Source organism: Clupea harengus, chromosome 11, assembly GCF_900700415.2.
Source record: "Clupea harengus chromosome 11, Ch_v2.0.2, whole genome shotgun sequence".
Lineage (NCBI taxonomy): Eukaryota > Metazoa > Chordata > Actinopteri > Clupeiformes > Clupeidae > Clupea > Clupea harengus.
This window is the reverse complement of record NC_045162.1, coordinates 16038814-16059623: the sequence shown is the minus strand read 5'-3', so window position 1 is coordinate 16059623 and position 20810 is coordinate 16038814. Positions and strand designations below refer to the sequence as shown.

Here is a 20810-nt window from a genome sequence, read left to right as displayed (position 1 = left end):
GCAAGCTTTTTTAACTGCACAATCAACTTCAATCAGAATTTTACAAAAGAAACACAGTTTTTCCAGAAATGAAACAGCTGTAGTTAGGAAATACAGCAGGGGAAGGAAATGCTTATGGGAATTTTGCCATAACCATAACAAAACATAACTCCACCCACCAGAGTGCAGATATTAGCGACTGTGGCATGGTGAGACACCATCAACACTTCACATCCCTCAGCCCAGATTAAACGCTTCAAAACCAAATTATTAGGCCAACTATTTGATCCTGTGCAAATGGATATATATATAAATGAGCAAACAGTATTTTCATGGCATGGTAACTTTGCTTTTCCTCATATTTTTACGACATACGTAGCTGTCAGCACCTTAGACTTGATTTAGTTCCCTCAGCCTGAGCTGGAGTGGGCCATCCTGTGGGAGCTCCTTCCCTCAGAGTGTATTTAAATTTGGGACAGATCCCGTGAATAATTGATCAGTGTCTGGAATAGCCCAGGCAATAATACTATTATGGGAAATGGGCAAGGGCTTCCCTCTGTCTCACCCAAGAACAAAATGTATTGAAAGGAACAAATTCACTTTAAAAATGATAAAGTTGCCTCTGTATAATTTTTCTCCTAAGGGTGTATATGTTGTTGAATAGAAGGATTATGTGTATTTTAGGTGATAGAGTTCCAGTTAAATTCATCTCACTGACTCACTGACTGAATGTCTCAAGCACATTTTGGTGTATGCATGCAGTGCCAATGTTAGTCAGTCAGTGCACCGCAATGAGTGACCCTCTCTGTCTTTACCTGGGTTCAAAGATGTTGATCGCATGCTGACATCACCTGCTTCTTCAGAAGCATGGGAGGAAGGGGTGTCATTTTATTGACTAAAATATCAACAGCCTTTCACCAGAAGTGCAAACTCCCCCTTTAAGAGGAGGTCTGACTGCTGCTCACCCTACTTGTCTGTTAGAGAGGGACCTCTCTCCTGTATGTTTTGTCCCTTAATGCTAGGCCTTGAATTTCATGTGGTCCTCACATTATGCCTCTCTCTCTCCCTCTCTCTCTCTCTCTCTCTCTCTCTCTCTCTCTCTTTGTCTCTCCTTCTTTCTCCTGTGACCTAACGACTTGGGGCTGTCACGACACTCAGCGGTTGGTCAACTTCTGTGCTTGAAGACCAAATACCTGTAAGGGGAAGGAGAGTGTTTACATACCTGTTCGAGATTTCAAGTCAGAGGTTGGCGGGTTGGGGAGTCTGTAGGTGTGTAGAAAATGGCTGCCAGCATGGCCCACACATCAATCACTGTTTTGATGGACACCTTGCTGTCACAGAGGATAAACACACAGACTGAGGTGTGCTGTTGCATTGAACAGTGACTCAACTCTCTTTGTCATGCAGCTTGTGTCTCTACCCCCCCCCCCCCCCAGACAGCTGCCTATGGGCCAGATCAGGCACACATCTGGCTCTTTCTCGTCTGTGTTCTTGGCTGGAGATTGGGCAAGCACTGCCTCCTGCATCATGATCAATTAAAGGTTCCCCCCCAGAAATGACAGCTGAGAGAAAGGGAGCTGAACTAATTACAACGCTGATTAGTCAATGGAATGAAATGCTTCCTACCCCGCCCGTCTGAACTCCGAGAACGAATTGTCGTCATAAGGTTAGGGCTACGTAGCGGACGCTAATGACGGAGCGTGTTCCCGTCAAACAGATCCCTGCACCCTCGTTAACCTAGATTCGGTAAACACGGATGGAATGAAACATGATCCCATCACAAGCTCACTGTCTGCAGTCATTTTTGTCTGCAGGGCGTTCCAATTTCTTTGCACTCAAATCAGCTCTTGGACCCACTGAAGTCACCCTCCTTGTCTATGTGTAAAACTTATCTCTGAAACATTGTGACACTGAGCCAGGCCAGTAATACTTAAAGTACTTACAAGCCGCAAGGAGTCAAGGTCAAAATCCTTAGCTAACTCTCAGCTATAGTCACTGCTCTCCACTCCTGTTTTATACCCATTTACATAGTTCTTTGTTCTCCAGAAACTTCTCTATTCTCTCAGAGGTATACTTTACTCTCAGAGGTTTGTGGGATTACACATAAGAGAGCTCTTGGAATTTGGCAATCAATTATTTAGGCCCGTAACTAGAAAAGAAAATTCTGACAATTGTTTTACACAATCTTGTTGGTTTCCCCTTCTGGCAGGAGGCAGCCACAAAGGCAGTCTCTTATTTCACTACGTTGTTTTCCTGTGACTTTAAATGCAGTTGACAGCAAGCACTCTAGACTATTGCCTAGATATGAATTTTAACTGAGTACTGGAAAAGATTTGGACACGATTTGTTCAATAATTCATCCAGCTTATTGAGTTCTCGCAAACGAATCTCGATGTGTGGTCAAAATGGGATAACACTTATAAATAAAAAATGGCTAATGAAACTGTTTTGATGACTCAGCACTTGTAGGCTCCCTTGAAGTTCTGTCTAAAAAGACTCTGCATTGTTGAGTGTGTGTTCAGGCAAACGCTGTTACATAATTTTATATTTTTGTGTGTATCATGTTCTTTGATCAAGATATGCATTAGTGATTGCATCAAGGAGGCTTTATCAAATATTACAAAGAGTATTGAATCTCTCCCAGACAATGGTGATTGAGCTCTTTTCATTTCATTTAGAATAAAGTATTAAATAAGCATGATATTTTACATTTTATTTTAGAGATCAAATATAGGTCTGGCTATCCACTTTTACACACACACACACACACACACACACACACACACACACACACACACACACACACACACACACACACACACACACACACAGACACACACACACACACACACACATATTGTCTCACACACACACACACACACACACACACACACACACACACACACACACACACACACACACACACACACACACACACACACACACACACACATACTGTCACACAATAAAAATGAAATCAACATAGGACAGTGCACATGGGAACACCAGGGAACATTTACAGCTATGAAAACTATCTCCCTCTGAATTAGCTATGTCTGTGTCAGTGTGCACTGTAAATTCTTCTAACTACTAAATGCACACTACTTCACTGTTGACGTCATGTCTATGTGCAAAAGTTATAAATCTTCTCCATCACCTTAGGGAAGCTCTGCCATAGAATAAGATGGAAATCACTGTGTTGGTCCAGATGTTGCAGACGCATGGTGTCCATGTTAAGTGCAATGACATCATTTTTTCATGACTCATCTTCAAGTATTCAAGCAAATTTGCACCAAAAACCTCTTAACCAACCATATCAAATTGTAGCATATGTTGTCAGTTTTGAGAAATAAAATCCATCATGGGATGGCTGAGAAATCCATCATGCGATGGCGTTTGGTCATCCTTAAAATGTTCATGAAAATGTAATGGATGGAAACACAAGGGCTACGATGAGTTAGAGCACAAGTGTGTGTATGTGTGTGTGTGTGTGTGTGTGTGTGTGTGTGTGTGTGTGTGTGTGTGTGTGTATATGTATGTGTCATATTGTGCCTGTTAGGGACTTGTGTGGTGCTGGTGTAAGCAAAAGTGTATGCTCTCCTGCATCTGTCTGCCACTGCAGTCTGTGCTCTGAATAACAACAGACACCAATCACTTTCAAGATGCATTCTGCTTGTTGGGAGGAAAGTTTGTTTCTGTCAGGCTAATGATCATGTGTGAGTGATTGGACATGCTTCCTTGTGGTCTGATTAGAAGGGCTTTTGGCTCTGCTGCTCAGACAGCAGGCCTACCATAAAGCTACACACACACACACACACACACACACATAGGCATACACATACAAACACACACACACAGGCATAGACATAGGCACACATGTGTGTACACACACCCACACACATACACACATACACACATACACATACACATACACATACACATACACATACACATACACATACACACACACACACACACGCACACGCGCACACACACTCATGCATACAGGCCCCGCGGTAAAACCTTTTCATGACCAACATGCTCTGGTGCTTATGAAAAAAGGAAGACAATTATATTTCCTCTCCTCCTCTTACTGCTCCTCCTCCCTAAACCCTTACCCAATTCTGGTGGAGAGAGAGAGAGAGAGAGAGAGACAGAGAGAGAGAGAGAGCAAACTCTATTCTCAGTCTTTTCAATTTGGAGGGAAATTGGCTTCGTGCTGAAATATTAATCCTTCCCACTGATTCTAAATCCAGTTTTCTAATCTACTCTTCATTAAAAATGCATTTGGGACATGCTTTATTTGAATGGAGTGGAGTGGAGTGCAGTCGCGAGGCAAGGCATGGCATGAGACATATACCCTGCCCATAAGGGGACAGCTGAAGTGGGTGTCTGTGGCAGAGGCCTTGGTTTGGGTGTGTATGTAGTGTGTGTGTGTGTGTGTGTGTGTGTGTGGGTGTGTGTGTGTGTGTGTGTGTGTGTGTGTGTGTGTGTGTGTGTGTGTGTGTGTGTGTGTGTGTGTGTGAGAGAGAGAGAGAGAGAGAGAGTTCTGCTGCCAGAGTGTTGTTTTTATCTTAGTAAGCGTGGGGTGAAGAGGAGTCTGCAGAGCTAGCCTAGCCTGGCGTATGCTCTCCTAGCTCTGTCATAAACTATTTTGTCAGCTATTTTTAGCTCTTCTATTAATAATATCCTCTTTGTCCTACATTTGTCCTACATAATACTGGGAGCCTTCTCCTGGGAGGTCGTTGTCACTATAAAGACTCCCTTTTCTCTTACTCTCTTTCTTCTCTTACTCTCTTTCTTCTCTCTCTCTCTCCCTCTGCCTTGCTCTTGCTCGTTTGTTCTGGTCTGACCCCGTATTCCAGGCTAACAATAGGCTCAGCCTTTCGTATACATACCAGTGAGAGTGATCGATACATTGATGGAGTGAGTCATTGATAGGGAGAGATGATAAATGGGCAGAGCTGGCAGATTTGTTCACTGCAGCACAGTCCCTCTGGAGGGAGAGGAGCCCGGCTCGAGACCAGGCAGGCAGGCAGGCAGGCAGGCAGTCAGCACTGTGCCTGAACACCAGTCCTCCCCTCACAGGATGGGTCTGGGTCGAGCCGGGCTCGTGGGGATTACTCTCTGCTCCCCTCCACTCCCGTGCCCCTTGTTCTGTTCTTGATCTCGCTGAAGGGTGATCTTGCTCTCTCTCTCTCAATCTCTATCTCTTTGTCTCTACAAAAGATATCTCTCTCTCTCTCTCTCTCTCTCTCTCAATGTTCTCTTTCTACATCTCACTTGTTTTTGTTCTTCCAATCCCTTCCCTGCCCTTTCTGCAGGACAGTAAAGCCCTATATTCTCTCTGGCTTAGCTCCCAAGTTAGATCCCCACCTCAGAGCAAGTCTCCACAGGCAGCCTGTGCTCTGATTACCCAGTCCAGGGCCTCATTGTGACACACCTGAAGCCCTCATCTCAGCAAACCCAATGAAACGCTCATAAAACACTCACGGAATGTTTACCAGCCCTGACCAGCTCCCTCTGCATGCAGCCTTCTCCTGCACGCACAGGCTAACACAGCAAAGCAGTGGGCTTGATAGATACACAGCCTTCTCCTGCACGCACAGGCTAACACAGCAGAGCAGTGGGCTTGATACACAGCCTTGCCACAGTACTCTGGAAACCGTGTCTGAAGATCTGTAAAAACAACACACACACACACACACACACACACACACACACACACACACACACACACACACACATTGTGATCATGCACTACAGTCTGGATGGATCCTATGACAAACACATCACAACAGTGGTATTATACCCCCCCCACACACTCCTCCTCATTTTAGGCATAACATCCGTTCAGTGCTCCTTCTCAACCCCAAGAGGTCGGCTCTCAGTAGGGCAGCCATAACCTGCAGCATGTCAGTTCCTGCTTCTTAACACCCCGAACAGGCAGCCCTCCTCTCGTTGGAGTGGATCAGGTGACAGGTGAGTTAGCCCGCTGATTGCTCAGGTGACAGGAGAGTTAGCTGCATTGCTCAGGTGACAGGTGAGTTAGCTGCATTGCTCAGGTGACAGGAGAGTTAGCTGCATTGCTCAGGTGACAGGAGAGTTAGCTGCATTGCTCAGGTGACAGGAGAGTTAGCTGCATTGCTCAGGTGACAGGAGAGTTAGCTGCATTGCTCAGGTGACAGGAGAGTTAGCTGCATTGCTCAGGTGACAGGAGAGTTAGCCCGCTGCATTGCTCAGGTGACAGGAGAGTTAGCTGCATTGCTCAGGTGACAGGTGAGTTAGTCCGCTGCATTGTTAGGGCTTCCTCTGTGAATGGGAAAACATTGCTGCTTCCTGTAGGTCTACGTCTGGTTTTATGGGCTGTTCAGAAAAAAAAACAAGAAAAGGAAAGCCAAACTGCATTGAGGAAGCCTCAAAATGAATTTCTTTGTGTGGGGAAAGGGTCTGAGAACACTAGCTACGTGGGCATCCGTTTAGACACACAGAGACTCCAGCCATTGTCCAAGACAAACACACTGCCCACCTCGTCACCTCACAATGTGTTACAGTGTGTGTGTATGTGTGTTTGTGTGTGTGTGTTTGTGTGTGTGTGTGTGTGTGAGTGTACTTTTGTGTGTGTTTGTGTCTTTTTTGGACTGTGTGGCAAAATCTGCTTTTTTTCCCTGTATGTACGTGGGTGAGCACTGCTCAAACAGGTTGAGATGATGGCTATGTGGGTGGTCACAATTGCACCAGAGCTTGGCTGCACTGTCTGCTGTGAGCTGATATTTGCCGGCTTTTAAATGGGTGTGTGTGTGGGTGTGAGTGTGTTTGCTTCTGTATACATGCATATGTGTGGGCTTCTGCGTGTGTGCGTGTGTGTGTGTGTATGTGTGTGTGTGTGCGTGTGTGTGTGTGAGTGTGTGTGTCTGTGTATGTGCCTGTGTGCCAGTGTGTATGAGAGCGAGTATGACTATGTTTCAATCCATGCCGCCATAAATGGACTTCTATTTACAGAGCACTTACAGAAAACGTCTGTGAGTTCAAAAGGCAGAGGAGAGAAGAACACCTGTCATTCAGTAGAGAAGGGATGGAAGAACGTGTACAGTAGAGATGCCCCTGTCTGTTTGCTAATGCATATGTTATGGAAGCTATGGGTGTGTGTTTGCATGTGTGCTAATATGTGTGTATGTGTGTGAATATCTGCTTGTGTGTATGTGTGTGAATATCTGTTTATCTATGTGCGTGTGTGTGTGTGTGTGTTTGTGTGTTTGTGTGTGCATGCATGTTTACCAACATGTCTGTGTGATTGTGTGTGTGTGAGTGTGTGTATTTGTTTATGTGCATGGTGCTATAATATATGTGAGTGCGTTACTGTGCATGTGTACTAACATTCATGTGTGAGTGTGTCTCAGTGTGTGTGTGTGAGACTATGGAGCGGTTCAGCTGAGGCTCTCACTCCTGCCATGAGTGTGTGTGTGTGTGTGTGTGTGTGTCTGTGTGTCTGTGCGTGTCCGTGTTTGTGTGTGTGTGTGTGTGTGTGTGTGTGTGTGTGTGGTTCAGCTGAGGCTCTCACTCCTGCCATGAGTGTGTGTGGTGTGTGTGTGTGTGTGTGTGTGTGTGTGTGTGTCTGTCTGTGGTTGTATGTGTGTGTGTGTGTGCGTGTGCGTGTGCGTGTGCGTGTGCGTGTGCGTGTGCGTGTGCGTGTGCGTGTGCGTGTGCGCGTGTGTGTGTGTGTGGTTCAGCTGAGGCTCTCACTCCTGCCGTGAGTGTGAGTATTAATGAGAGAGCCACACGGCTGAGTCTTCATGCATTAGCACCCGTAATGTGTCAGCAAGCGCTTCATACACACATCACACCCACGGCAACCCCGTTAACACACACCCACACACACACACACACACAAACACACACACACACTATGGCTCTGTCTTTCCATATTTTTTCTCTCCCCTCTCCCTCTTTGTCTCTCTCTGTCTCTTTTCTTTCCTCTCTCTCTCTCTCTCTCTCTCTCTCTCTCTCTGTCTCCTTTCTTTCCTCTCTCTCTCCCTCTCTTTCTCTCTGTTTTCTTAGTCCTGTCTCAGAAGGAGTCATTTTATCCTCAGCTTGGGAGCTTCTGAATAAACACGCAGCATTATGCAGAGACAGCCAAAGTGATTACCCGCTTTTAAAAAGCCGTTATGAATATTTATGACGCTTTACTGTCACCACTTATTTTCTGAGGTTAGTTTGTTATTCTGTTTAGTATACTTAATATTTTCATGCGGAATCTTTGATGTCGCATTTCCCACCCTCCCAGCTTAGTTAAGTCAGGACTTTGTGCCATTATACTGCTATACTGAGGCCGCACATTCACTGAGGCTGTTCTCACGCGATAGCAACTGAACAGCATGTGACTCATGAAACCAGCTCTGGGCTCCCTCAGAAGAGGGACCTCATGTTATGACTAGAAAACACTGTCTCAAATGCAGAAACTTAGTGTGAGGTTTTTAAAAATAAATAGAAAAACAAACAAAAAAAAACAAAAGCACCCCTCTGTGATAATTAGAATTGATGGGTTTTATGTGGCGTACAAGTAGTACAAGTGGTGTGCATAGAGCAAGTTCTAGAGAAATCTTCAGCCTACAACATGGCGTCTGCTCAACCAAGGGTCCCTGGCATATTTACACTACTGAGACGAAACGTTATTGGGTTTTTTATTGGAGATGAGCAAAAGGCAGCGGTGGCTGGAGTCAAGGAGACATTTTGAAATAACTCTAGACAGGTATGACCTACTCTCTGCCTGCTGGAAATGGTGACTCATGCAGGGAAAGAAGGAAGCGCCATTTCTTTTGGAGGCCATTTTCTTCTTTTTTTGGGTCAAAATGGGGATTCATGAAAATGGTAACAAGAGCACTGGACGGTTACGGTGGTATCGTCTCCTCAAGGTATGCAGGGCAGGATGTGTGAGGGTGAGATGAAGGGAGTGACTGCAAAGTTTCAAAGTAGACGGAAGATCTGCAAGAAAGAGAGAGAGAGAGAGAGCGAGAGTGAAGGAAGCGTCCTTGAGAAAAGAGATATGAGGATCATAAGAAAGAGCGCAAGCGAGACAGAGAGAGAGAGGGGGGGGGGATGATGGAGGGAGAGAGAAAGCTGGAGAGATAAGAAAGGCATGAAGAGAACAGACACATGGCTTGAGGTAGCGACTCTTCATTCATCGAAACAAATTTGGTTTGGTTGTCTTAGCAGACGGCCCTGCCGGTGCCCCCAGGAAGAGAGGCGCTGTGTGTGCACTGATTCAGTTTGAAATGTCATTTAATGTATTAGCCTCAGCTTAATACATACTGAGACTCATACCTGAAGACACCGCCACATCCCCAAAAGGGTCAGAAAGAGAGGCAGAGGAGCCGCGGCCACAGAAATATTAGGTTATACCACGTCCACATGTGTGTGTGTGTATAAATATATTGATAAAAAGGGATGAGTGAGTGAGAATGAGAGAGAGAGAGATGAAATCCATCAGGGTTTGCTGGTGCTTTTCTGTCTGTGTACTTTGTGAAAAGCTGTGTGGGAGGACATGGGGGCATTTGTCGGTCTATGAGTGGGTGTACGGTTGGATGGCTGTGTGTGTGTGTGTCTATTTTTTTTTCATACCCACCGATTATTCTGTTAGACAAAAATTACAATTACTTACAGCCACTGGGCATGCAGCAGAGTTGAGATGTACCTCAGACCCTTACTCACGGTCATGTTAAGGTTCTACAGACGAGGAAGAGGGTGTTCAACAAGCATAAATATCTCAAATAAAAGCATTGAGGTGCAAGGATGTTGAGGTACTGAAATATGGAGCACATAGTTTGGGATAGACAGGTAATGCCTGCATGCAAAAGCTTTGGGATAGACAGGTAATGCCTAGCGTGCACATCGTTTGAAGACAGAGGATCCAAATAGCAACATTGAGATGTGAATGAGTTTTGTGCCATGAGGTCATACCTGTGTGCGAGGCGAGTGTGGGGGTTGGCTGGTTCAACGGCAGGTCTGTTCGGCCCATAGGGTAATCAATAATTCCATGCTTGAAGCATGTGTGTTCTCTGGGTTCACACTGAGTTTCATAAATGTTCGTATTTTTCCTTATACATTATGTACACAGACACCATCTTCAAAGACATTTTTTCGGTTGAATTTGTTGTGAAACACGTGCCGCATAAGGAGAGTTGCATGTTTGTCACGTAACGCCTCTATAGCCTAAAAGGAACATCAGGACATGTAGATATCGCTCACTGAGCCTGAGAGATGTCCTGCACAGCAGGGCTGACAGTAGGCAAACATGTCAGCTCCTCTATCCCTGGTTGCAATCTCATGGTACAAGTTCATTATCGGCACAGCTAGTTGTCTTTGCAGCACTTATCGCCACCTCGTTCTGTCTCGGAGACTCACAAAGAACCTTCCTGAATCCAGCAGAGAAGCCTCGCCTGCCCACTGTTTGAGAAAGGTTCCGTTGTTGCCATGGAGTCCACCTGTCCGTGACCTTGCTGCTGAGCTGGAGTTCATTAGTCACCAAGCACTGACATGAGCGATTTGCGCAGGCTGGCTGGACAGCCAATGGGAGGAGGCTATAGCTGATACCTCACGGAGACCTTATATATTCACTGCCACTTTTGAAGTGCTTCCATAATGAATTAAATGCTTTTGGACACACACACACACACACACACACACACACACACACACACACACACACACACACACACACACACACACACACACACATACACACACTTCGCCATTTCATGTTTTATCTCTGTCATGCTGGGCTCCCAGTATCAGAAGCATCTCTGCCTGACATTATAATTCAACACCCTCTCGACGCTTCTGGTTTCTCCCCCCCTCATGAAAAATAGAATTTCTGTCAATTTGATTTGCTAGCCTTTGTTTTCTTATTATCAGTTGTCTGTGTTCTGCTGCACTCTACTTGTTTGCGTGCGCACACACACTCACACACGCACACACACTTAAACACACATACACACACACTTAAACGGTACAGACCACTATTTCAATAAAGCAAGTGAAAAAGGATTCATTTTGTGAATCCGTAAGCAGTGCCACCACTCATGTCTTCACCGGTTCAATCCTCTTCAATTTTTCAAAATATTCAAATGGGAAAAAGGGTTCCCAGCCCACAGTTCAGTAAGGAATGAATTCCAAAGAAGATGTCAGATGCGCAGGGAATAGCTGTGGCTGATAATAAAGGACCCTGTGTGTTTAATGATGCCTAGAGCAGGGGTGCCGAGCTCCCTTTTTCAGGATGCAGAGTCCTTTTTTTTGGAACGAGTATTAAGAACATTCTATGTGTTCGTGCCTGTGTGTGTGTGTGAGTGCATGCGCGCGTGTGTGTGTGTCTGCGCGTGCTTGTGCTTGTGCATGTATATTTTACTCATGAAGATAAAATGGTAAATAATATCAGACCGAAGAAACACACAGCGGACATGATATCTCATTCCAATATGAATCCCTTAGTGGGATTCTGACTGTGGCCTTCTGATGCATATTTACATATTTACAAACTAACAGTCATTTGCGTCCCTTTTCCCCAGCAGTATGTAATACTCCCGGAGCATGATCTTGGCCTACTGCTTGCCACCGTGAGCACCAGGCTGTAGCAGTTGAGCTATATGCACTCAAGGTTAATAAGGCTGTCTGAAATGCCATTCTTTAGTCGTGATTCTCCGCACGTAGCATCAGTTTGGGATACTCCCGTGAGCACCCTTCTGAAGTTTTAGGTTTTAAGGTTGGTTAAATGAATGTGTTGAGTTGTATTACTGGTGTCATTTAGTGCCTCTTTCTGATATTTCCCAGAGTCCTTCTCTGTATTTTTGTGACAGGTTGTGTTACATGCTGCCCTTTTTGTGTAAGTGGAACATGCTCAATAATGGGGCTGTATTACAATAATGGAGAACCGGAGTGGTCGCAACTTTTACACCCAGAATTAAAGATTGTCGTTTGACCGTCTCTCAGACCTGGACAAAAAAAAAATGCACACCTCAATTAATCTCGGAAGATGTTAAGAGGAAGGAAGATTGTTTGCCAAAAAAGGCAGAGGATGAAGAGGAGGAAAGCTTAAAAACTGCCCCTAGGTGTGAAGTCGACGAGGCTCGCGAGACTCGTGTTCATATCTCATTAGTCCCAGCACTGTCTCTCTGACTGATCTCTTAAACACAGTAGGATTACAGCACAGTGCGGGGGGGTCAAGGGTCAAATTGTGTGTGAAATGAGAGCAAATCATGTCAGGGGCACGCGTGAGTGTGTGTGTGCGTGCGTGCGTGCGTGTGTGTGTGTATGTGCATGTGTTCCGTTTCCATCCCCCAGATCTCCCATCTCTTGTGCGGCAGAGATTATATCGGGGGTGCATGTGTGTGTGGAGAAAATCAATTCACCATGGCCAAGTTCAGAAAGAATCGCTCTCATTAAAAAAGAATGGGCACCACAGTCAGCGAGCACATAGCACTGACTCTGAGGTTAGTTAAGAAAGAGCAGCAGACAGCGAGCGCATAGCACCTACTCTGAGGTTAGTTAAACCAGAGGGAGCAGCATACTTGTTAAGGGAATCAATTCCTCTAAGCCAGAGACAGGAGGAGATTGTGTGTATGTTATTGTGTGTGTGTGTGTGTGTGTGTGTGTGTGTGTGTTTGTGTGTGTGTGTGTGTGTGTGTATTTTCCCTTTGCAGTTGATGTAAAAAAAAATCTCTATTAACAAAAGTGTTGTTGTTGTCCAAATACTGACACAGATGGCAAAGCACAGACCCTTTTACTCTCCTCTCAGCAGGTGTGGAAATGAGCTGCGTTAACACTTGGGATGTGTGTGTCGGTGTGTGTGTGTGTGTGTGTGTGTGTGTGTGTGTGTGTTTGTGGGGGGGGTGCTGTTTCCTTTCCTCTTTCAAGTCTTTTGTCATTACAGTGTTCTTAGGGTACTTCCTATTAGCATGGTCTCAGGTGGATTGCCAATGTCCTACTTGCATGATTTTCACATTTAAAATGGGAGGCCATTTTGTTGCTTCCTGTGTCAGATTGCCTGTGCTACACAAGCAGGTCTCTTTTTGAAAATGTACACTATTTGTGTGCATGGACTGCACACCACTTTGGCCCTCTGGCAGCTTAAGCCTTTGTTGAATTTGGTTGCGTGAGTGTGTGTTGAATTTGGTTGCGTGAGTGTGTGTTGAATTTGGTTGCGTGAGTGTGTGTTGAATGGGTGTAATAATCAAAAAGAGCCTTACAGTGGCTCAACTGTAGATTATTGGAGATTGAACATTGTTTTGTGTGTGTGTGTGTGTGTGTGTGTGTGTTTGTGTGCGTGTGTGTGTGTGTGGTGTGTGTTTGTGTGTGTGTGTGTGTGTGTGTGTGTGTGTGTGTGTGTGTGTGTGTGCGTAAATTGTAGAGCCCATGTGAGTGGATGAGAATGTCTGAGAGCAGAGACCTTCCTGTCCCTCCGCGCATTCTTAGGTCTAGAGGAATCGTTGACATTTAAAGATCTGTGAGCAGCGCACAATGCATCTCCCCATACCGAGAACACACACTGACATTTGTGAATGTGTGTGTGTCTGTGTGTGTGTGGGTGTGTGTTTCCCAATATCTGAATGGACCAGGAGAAAGGCGGTGACATTTTTGGAGTCATCCAGCCGTGTCTTGCCTGCACAGTCTTTTTCCCACAACAGAGCGCACCTTACCATGTGATACTGAAGAGACCTGACTCAGGTTCGGCAGATGGACTAGATACACCAGAGGCCAATTTATAGCGCCAGGTGAAAGTGTCGCTCGACAAAAAAATTATGTAAAAGAGACAAAATCATCGCAGACACATCTGTCCTGTCATGTACATCTAAGATTTTGAAAAGGCGCAGACAGTTTTTGTCGTTGTCGTTTTATTGGATTAAAAGAGATACGATGGACGTTTTGCCTTGTTGACGTGTCGAGCGACACTTATGGCCTGGACTATAGATTCACCTTTAGAGATGAGAGGAGGCGGTGCAGAGGGTCAGAGGGAGAGAGAGAGAGTAAGAACAAAGCGCTGCTGCCTGTGGTTTGAAGTTTTAGGGGCTCCGCTGCAAACCCACCGCCCATCAGCAGAAATAACTATGCAAAAGAACCGCCTTCTGGGTTTGATCAAAGCTCCTTCATGAGCAGTGCGGAGGGAAGCGCCACCAATCGGATCCGACTCTGCATATCAAATGCACCGGGCTGGGCTCTGGCTCTGGCTCTGGCTGTCGGGCCCACCTTACCCCACATCAGTTTGCAGCCTGCCGCGATTTGGACCGCGGCTCGGACACAATCAATCACTCCCTCTCATGCAAGTTTACCTACACTTACGGCGCTTGTTGTTTTCAGTGTTTGTTGGTACAAGTGCACACACACACGCCTACACACACACACACACACACACATATATATTTATATATAAAACCATATGCCACTTATTCCCTTGTGAGAGGATTGTTTGTGTTACTCATAGGAGGCAATAGTTCAGTTATTCAGACAGCAAACTCCCTACATACAAACACACAACACACACACACACACACACACACACACACACACACACACACAATCAAAGATACCCACACCCACACACATACACACAGAGGCACGCGCTCAGTGGAGTGTTGCAGTGGTGTCCCTGCCATGATAAAGATGGAACGTGTCCTGTGCCAGCGTCACGCTAAGCTAGTCAGCCGTTATGCTGCACTGATACTCTGACACTGATAGCCATCAAACTGTCAACAGCGCCGCAACGCAGGGCTCGCTTCGAGCAAACTTCTGCTTTATATATTTATTTTCAAAATATGAAGAAAAAAAGGCTTATTTACATTCCGCAGCAACAAGGAGGAGATGTGAGCTGTGAATTTCATATTAATCTACCCGTTTTTTTTGTGAGGGTGGTGTGAGGGTGGGGGGGGTTTTCGCTGTATGGCAGCATCCATCTTTTTTTTTTACAGACACAAATTGAGATAGATGATGTTTCATTGCTGAATCTCCACCCATTTACTACAGTCTGCGTTCCGGTTTTCTGTCAAGGGCCCTAAAATGAATGACTAAGCCAACATATTGTGTGCCTTACAAGGAGAGATGCCACTGATACTTAAGTCAAGTACAGCACTCTTACGGGTAGAAGAAGAGCACAAGCAGCGTTATAGTCCCCCTCCTCCTTATAGGCATTCACCATATGATTCAGACCACAGCTTAACTGCCTGTTAACCTGCCGCCAAACTTCACCTCCTAGACCAAGTCTTCACTTGCAATTACTTGTGACATTATATGTCAGAATGAGCCTTCAGCTCCTTGACTGCACTTGAATTTCCCATTCAGAGCAGCCTCACAGTTTTCTTCTCATTGTTATCAGTGCCAAGCACATTTCTCTGAAGCTATCACCGAGATAGAAATCAGTCTGCCAATGAAAAGGATGGGGGGGCTACACGTGCAAAGATCAGGCTTCTCAGGCTTCTGATGCCTTTGACTCAGCTCGCTCGCGTGCCCTTTGAGTTGCGTTTATCTCCTCTAGGCTAAAGCCACTCCTGGTTCCTCCGTGGAGCGTGGCCTTCAGACACTGCTCAAAATGGGACACCCACCCACCCCATAAACACACACATACAAATTAAGCCATTTAAGCAAACCAAACCAGCATTAATACCACTGATTGACTGGATTACTGAACTAATACATCAAAGGCAGTCTCTCCAGCCCTTTTGGAGCGGAGACAGTTCTTGCCAAGATAGTGGGGAGTATATCAATCGATTGCAGAGGAGTGCGCTGAGGAAGAGGAGGAGAGAAAAAAAGAAGATCATTCTTGAGCATCAACAAAATGAAACTCTTTTTGGCATTCTTATCTTTCACCCCCTGCATCTTTCATCACTTTATCAAATAATCCATCCACTAATGTCTGCCTTCACTCAGTCACCCATCTGCATACCATATTTCACTCCCTGAAAATTCTCCAGTGAGGGAGTATTCTGAATCCTCCTCAGAGACTCATTTCAATGGAGGTGTTCAGGCCTGTATTACCACACAAATACACAGATGACATTCCCTGTTGCTGCAGAGTATTACTGTGTGCGAGCTGTTGGTTGGTAGGTCTTTATGTTCTTGTCATTCAGCATCAGCTAAAGCTATTTGCCCTCTTGTCTGAAGATGTTGTTTTTAGCGATGTAACTATTTGTATAGCTACAACTTGCAGCCATGAGTGGAGCACCCTAAGGGCGGACGTGACACAGTTTCCATTTTAGTACAGTTCCTATAAAGGTTTGAACACATTAAGAACCTTACTTCCCCTGTAAACTGCTGATTATATCATTTGTGTTTTTCATTAGCACATGTGATGTGGACCGTAGTTTTGGACGTTGGCATCCTGTCATCACCCTACTGCACTGTGTGCTGTGTATTTGGGGCCTTTTAAATCAAGCTGGGTATCCCTCCCTGTTTTAGACAGTATTTGGTCTGATCGATGTGATCTCAGGATTGATCCGTGTTTCGCTGTGATCCCGTTGTGATCAGAGCAGATCGATCAGCTTAAAGAGTAAATTGCTCATATTGCAGTCGAGGAAAACAATCGATTTGTTTTCTTGATTCCTCATACAACAGGAGACTATTTGTTTGGGAGAAAATAATCGTCCCCTTTTGCCTTGGCACCTCTCTAAGCTGATTGTCGCTTAGATGGACTAAAAGGGAAACGCCGCTAAATAAATGGCTATGATCAAGGGGGCAGCATTGTGAAGGCATTGATTGTGTTGCTGGTGTGCGTGTATGATTAATAATGCAGGCGAATGCGCTCAGTGGTTGATTGATTGAGGAGGCATAAAGCACTGTGATCTGAGGGGACGGAGAGAGTGAGATTGACATGCGTGTGGAGGAAGCACCCAGCGGAGAGAGAGACATTGAGCACATTGTTCTCTAAATTACAGCTGATTAGAAGGAAAGAACAGCCACTGAGATCTCAGAGCTAGAAAAAAGGAGTCATAACACTGCACTTAAGACAGGGGAATTAGGGGGAAGCTAAGAAATGGCTTGGTCGTAACACTTAGGCTGGTGTAACAGAAAAAAAAAGTATTCGGATATTCCAGAAAATTACATGATTATCCAAAGCAAGTTACAGTACAGTCTAAATACACTTTTTCACTTTTTCCTTTTTCTCCTGGGGTCCCATAACCCCACCATTTTATTAGCGCAGTGTTTTACTCTTTCAGCTGCAGGAACGACTACAATAATATTCAAGAGAATTCTCTGCCCAGAAACGTGACATTTTGTGCCTGGTGATCTGATTGGCAGGCAAGACTCTGCACGAGCCTTCTGATTGGTCTTGGGGACACAGAGACGGGGTTGCTGTCAGGTAGTGCTCATTAGAATACTGGAGATGGGCAGAGCAGCAATGTAGTTCAGCGATCGGTGTGTCCCGGCGACAGATTGAGCATGAGTGTTTGACACGTGTCACAGTGCTCACCGGTCCCTCTCCAGAGACACACGTCGCCGTGACCCCTCCAACCCCGGCTTGTCACCGAGAGAGTTGCTGCGCGACCTGGACTGACCCCCCCTCTTTCTCTCTGTATTCATAGGCCCATAAAGCCTGTCGGCTGTGCCTTAAGGAATCCGGCTGGCGCTCAGGTTTTTCATGGGCTTTTGTAAGGTGCGGAGTAACATCTTAATTGGGGCATTGTGGGTATAGTGGGTTTTGCTCAGTTGCTCTCAAACAAAAGGCCACCATGTGATTCTTTTTGAGTGTTTTCACGCCATGAGGTTTCCACTGTTCAGCCTGGCTGGAAGAAAGCACGGCTAATCACTAGCGTGCACGGGGACCTAGTTCCTTTTCTTTGCTGGGATCCTGGTTCCTTTTCATTGGCCGGGATTAGGCTCCAGTCATTTTTTGCCCTCCTGTCATACACTCACTCTTCCTCTATCACTCTTTCTGCCACTCCTTCTTTTTTCTTTCTTTCTTTCTTTCTTTCATCCGTCACATTCACCACATTCGTTCCTGTCTTACCTGCAAGTCAGGAGCCCTTTTCATGTTTCTAGGGGCCGTTTGAAGCTTCTCCCCTCTTCTCCCCTCTCCTTCCATCTCTCTGACTCCTTCACCATCCTCCCTCCTCACCCCTTTTTCCATCCCTACCCACAGTGCATTATCCTCCCCTGCCCACAGTGCATTATCCTCTCAATACAGCCCTGTGGAGAGAGAGAGGGCTTTCAACAAGAATGGTCCTCCCTTCTTTGTGAAAGGATGGTTCCAGAACTGCACAGCCTTCCAATTATAGTACATCCTGCTTAACTGATGGTTATTAATGCCTTCAAACTCATTACGACATGCAAACTAGGACTCCCCCATGGGGTGCATACCAATGAGAGAAGAACTTTGGCTCCCTCTCCTTGGCTCCTCTCCTGTCCCTTCTTTTTGTCCTCCCCCACTTGTGTTTTGGCCATTAAAAAGAAAGTAAAAAATAATAACAACAACAATAATAATAATGATACTAATAATACACTTTATTTATAGGAAATGTTTCAAGCAGTGCAGGAACGGAGTGCTTTACCTGGTCAAAAGGAGGGAGTGTTAAAGCGCATATTGTTAGCTGTGACTGAAATGACTGACACAAACCTGCTATCCCCAAATGATAAAAAAATATGACATTGATATGATATGATATTGAAACCAACAAATAATCACTCAAAAAAACAAAGATGTTTTTCCTTTCTTTCTCTCGTACAGAAAGAGTTGTACTAGAACAGTACTACCTGTTCCAATGTGAAAGAGACTGTGTAGCAATTTAAACAAAGATAGATCTAAAGGCCCTGAAGGAGTTCTCAAAGCTAGCAGAAGGGAGGGCCATACCTACCGGAAGGTTTTCCTGAAAGGCATTTATACTCACACATTTGTCCTACTTTGGGTTTATATCAGAGGAAAAAGGTTACACGATATACCCTCAAACCAAAAGCAAAAAAGACAAAACAGAAAAAGGCGGAAATCAACCACGAAGGAGCAGGAAAGGGACAAAAGCAGTAGCATCTGAAAGGTTAGTGTGTAGGATGCTGTCTGGATATCATTGAAGAAAATGTTGCCTTCAGGCATGGGGTGGCAGGTGGGAGGTGGATCCTATTATGCTGCTAAATGTTTGATTGTGCATGCGAAGGAGGCCATTTTGCATTCCTTTTTCTCCTGCCGACAAAAGGCACTTGATTGATGACTGACATTCAACCGCTCTCAGATTCCGTTAAAAGAATAGCATGCACGGTCTCTGAGGAAGGATTCACAGAGGACATCCTTGATTTGTTGGTTTGTGGATCCTGTTATGTAGATGGCTGCCTTGCACATATAGTAGGGTCATGGCAGAGGTGACGGGGTTGCGAGGGGCAGGGTTGTTATTCACACTTGGGCATTATTAAAAGGTTAGAGGGTTGAGCCCTCTTAGCTTAGCATTGAGGGTAAATAAAGTGCTAAGTCAAGCTTAATGTTGACTCCAGTGTGCGTGTGCGCATGTGTGTTTGTGTGTGTGTGTGTGTGTGTGTGTGTGTGTGTGTGTGTGTGTGTGTGTGTTTGTGTAGGGCAGAGGGCTATATGCCTTAAACAAAACACTTCAATTTCTCTACCTCTCTTTCGCTTACCGTATACTACTCCCCATGGGTTTAATTGATTGATTGGCTGGCCAATAAGGCCACATCAATCTAGGAGCTCCCTCCTCCCCCTCGCCGTGGTGACTCTCATTCATCTGTAGTCTGTCAAAAGAGCACACAGGAGGCCAGCTTATTTCGAATAGGCAGACTTAAAAACACTCTCTCCTGCTGTTGGGCAGTGATACAATTACAACTCTCTGTGTGTGTGTGTGTGTGTGTGTGTGAGTGTGTGAGTGTGTTTGTGAGTGTGTGTGTGTGTGTGTGTGTGTGTGTAGTGCAGCTGGACAGATGTGTGATGCATTTCCCCCTAAAGAAGATCAATCTTGTGTGCTGTTCCTCAGTCTAATTGTTTTTCATTAATTTCAGTGTTCAGTGGAAGGATTGGCTGACATGGGACCTATTTTCTGATTAAACTAACAGCGCTGCCCTATTTTTCTTCTCTCTGTTCGCTCTTTCAGGGGGGATATTCGAATCCATCGAAAGTGGTCCGTCAGGTTCTGAGGAACTTGCCTTTAAGTTTGCTTTAAACACAATCAACAGGAACAGAACTCTCCTGCCAAACACGACACTCACGTACGACATCCAAAGGATAAACATTCATGACAGCTTTGAGGCCTCCAGGAAAGGTAAGACAGACAACACTTAATTACAGTAATTTATGGCAGGACACAAGGCCTGATATCCTTTGTATTTGTCAGTGTGAGTGGATCTAATTAGGACATTTGCATTGTATGCTACTAAAGGCAAACTGGAGAGACTGTAAGACATTGGCTTTTCCATCTTCCTTGATTCTGACTGCATTAGCTTCTGTCCTTTGATATCTTTTTGGGGCATCTTTTATGCCATGTAGCCTGCAGTGATGTAAACACCTGTCATATTATTCTGGCACACTGAGTGAGGGACTAATACCAGGAGTATCAAAGAAAGAGGGAGTCTCTCTGACTGGCTCCCTGATCAACACAGAAAATTGATTAGTGTCAGTGAATGAGTCAACAACAGTAATTCAGCGGGTTCCTGTTGGTACCCCAGAGACAGGTTTATGGACATGAGTAATCTGTGTCTTACCGGTGTGGATCAAAAGGTGGTTACACAGTTCCTGATGCACTAATAAAAACCAACATGGCTTTTAACTACCTTTGTTTCATAAGAAAAAACATTATCGGTGCCTTGAGTTTAGACAGATTTTAGACTAACGGCATGGTATAATTCTGAATATGTTATTAGAA

The 20810-nt window shown here is 45.1% G+C and overlaps 1 protein-coding gene across 2 annotated transcripts in view; it reads left to right on the top strand.

Annotated features, from left to right (window-relative positions):
- grik2 (glutamate receptor, ionotropic, kainate 2) overlaps nt 1-20810 on the top strand; it is a 165618-nt gene that overhangs the window by 35775 nt on the left and 109033 nt on the right. For both annotated transcript variants that reach the window (XM_031575743.2, XM_031575744.2), the window contains exon 3: nt 20043-20210. In XM_031575743.2, the coding sequence (XP_031431603.1) occupies nt 20043-20210 (168 nt within the window). The remainder of the gene's footprint in view (nt 1-20042; nt 20211-20810) is intronic.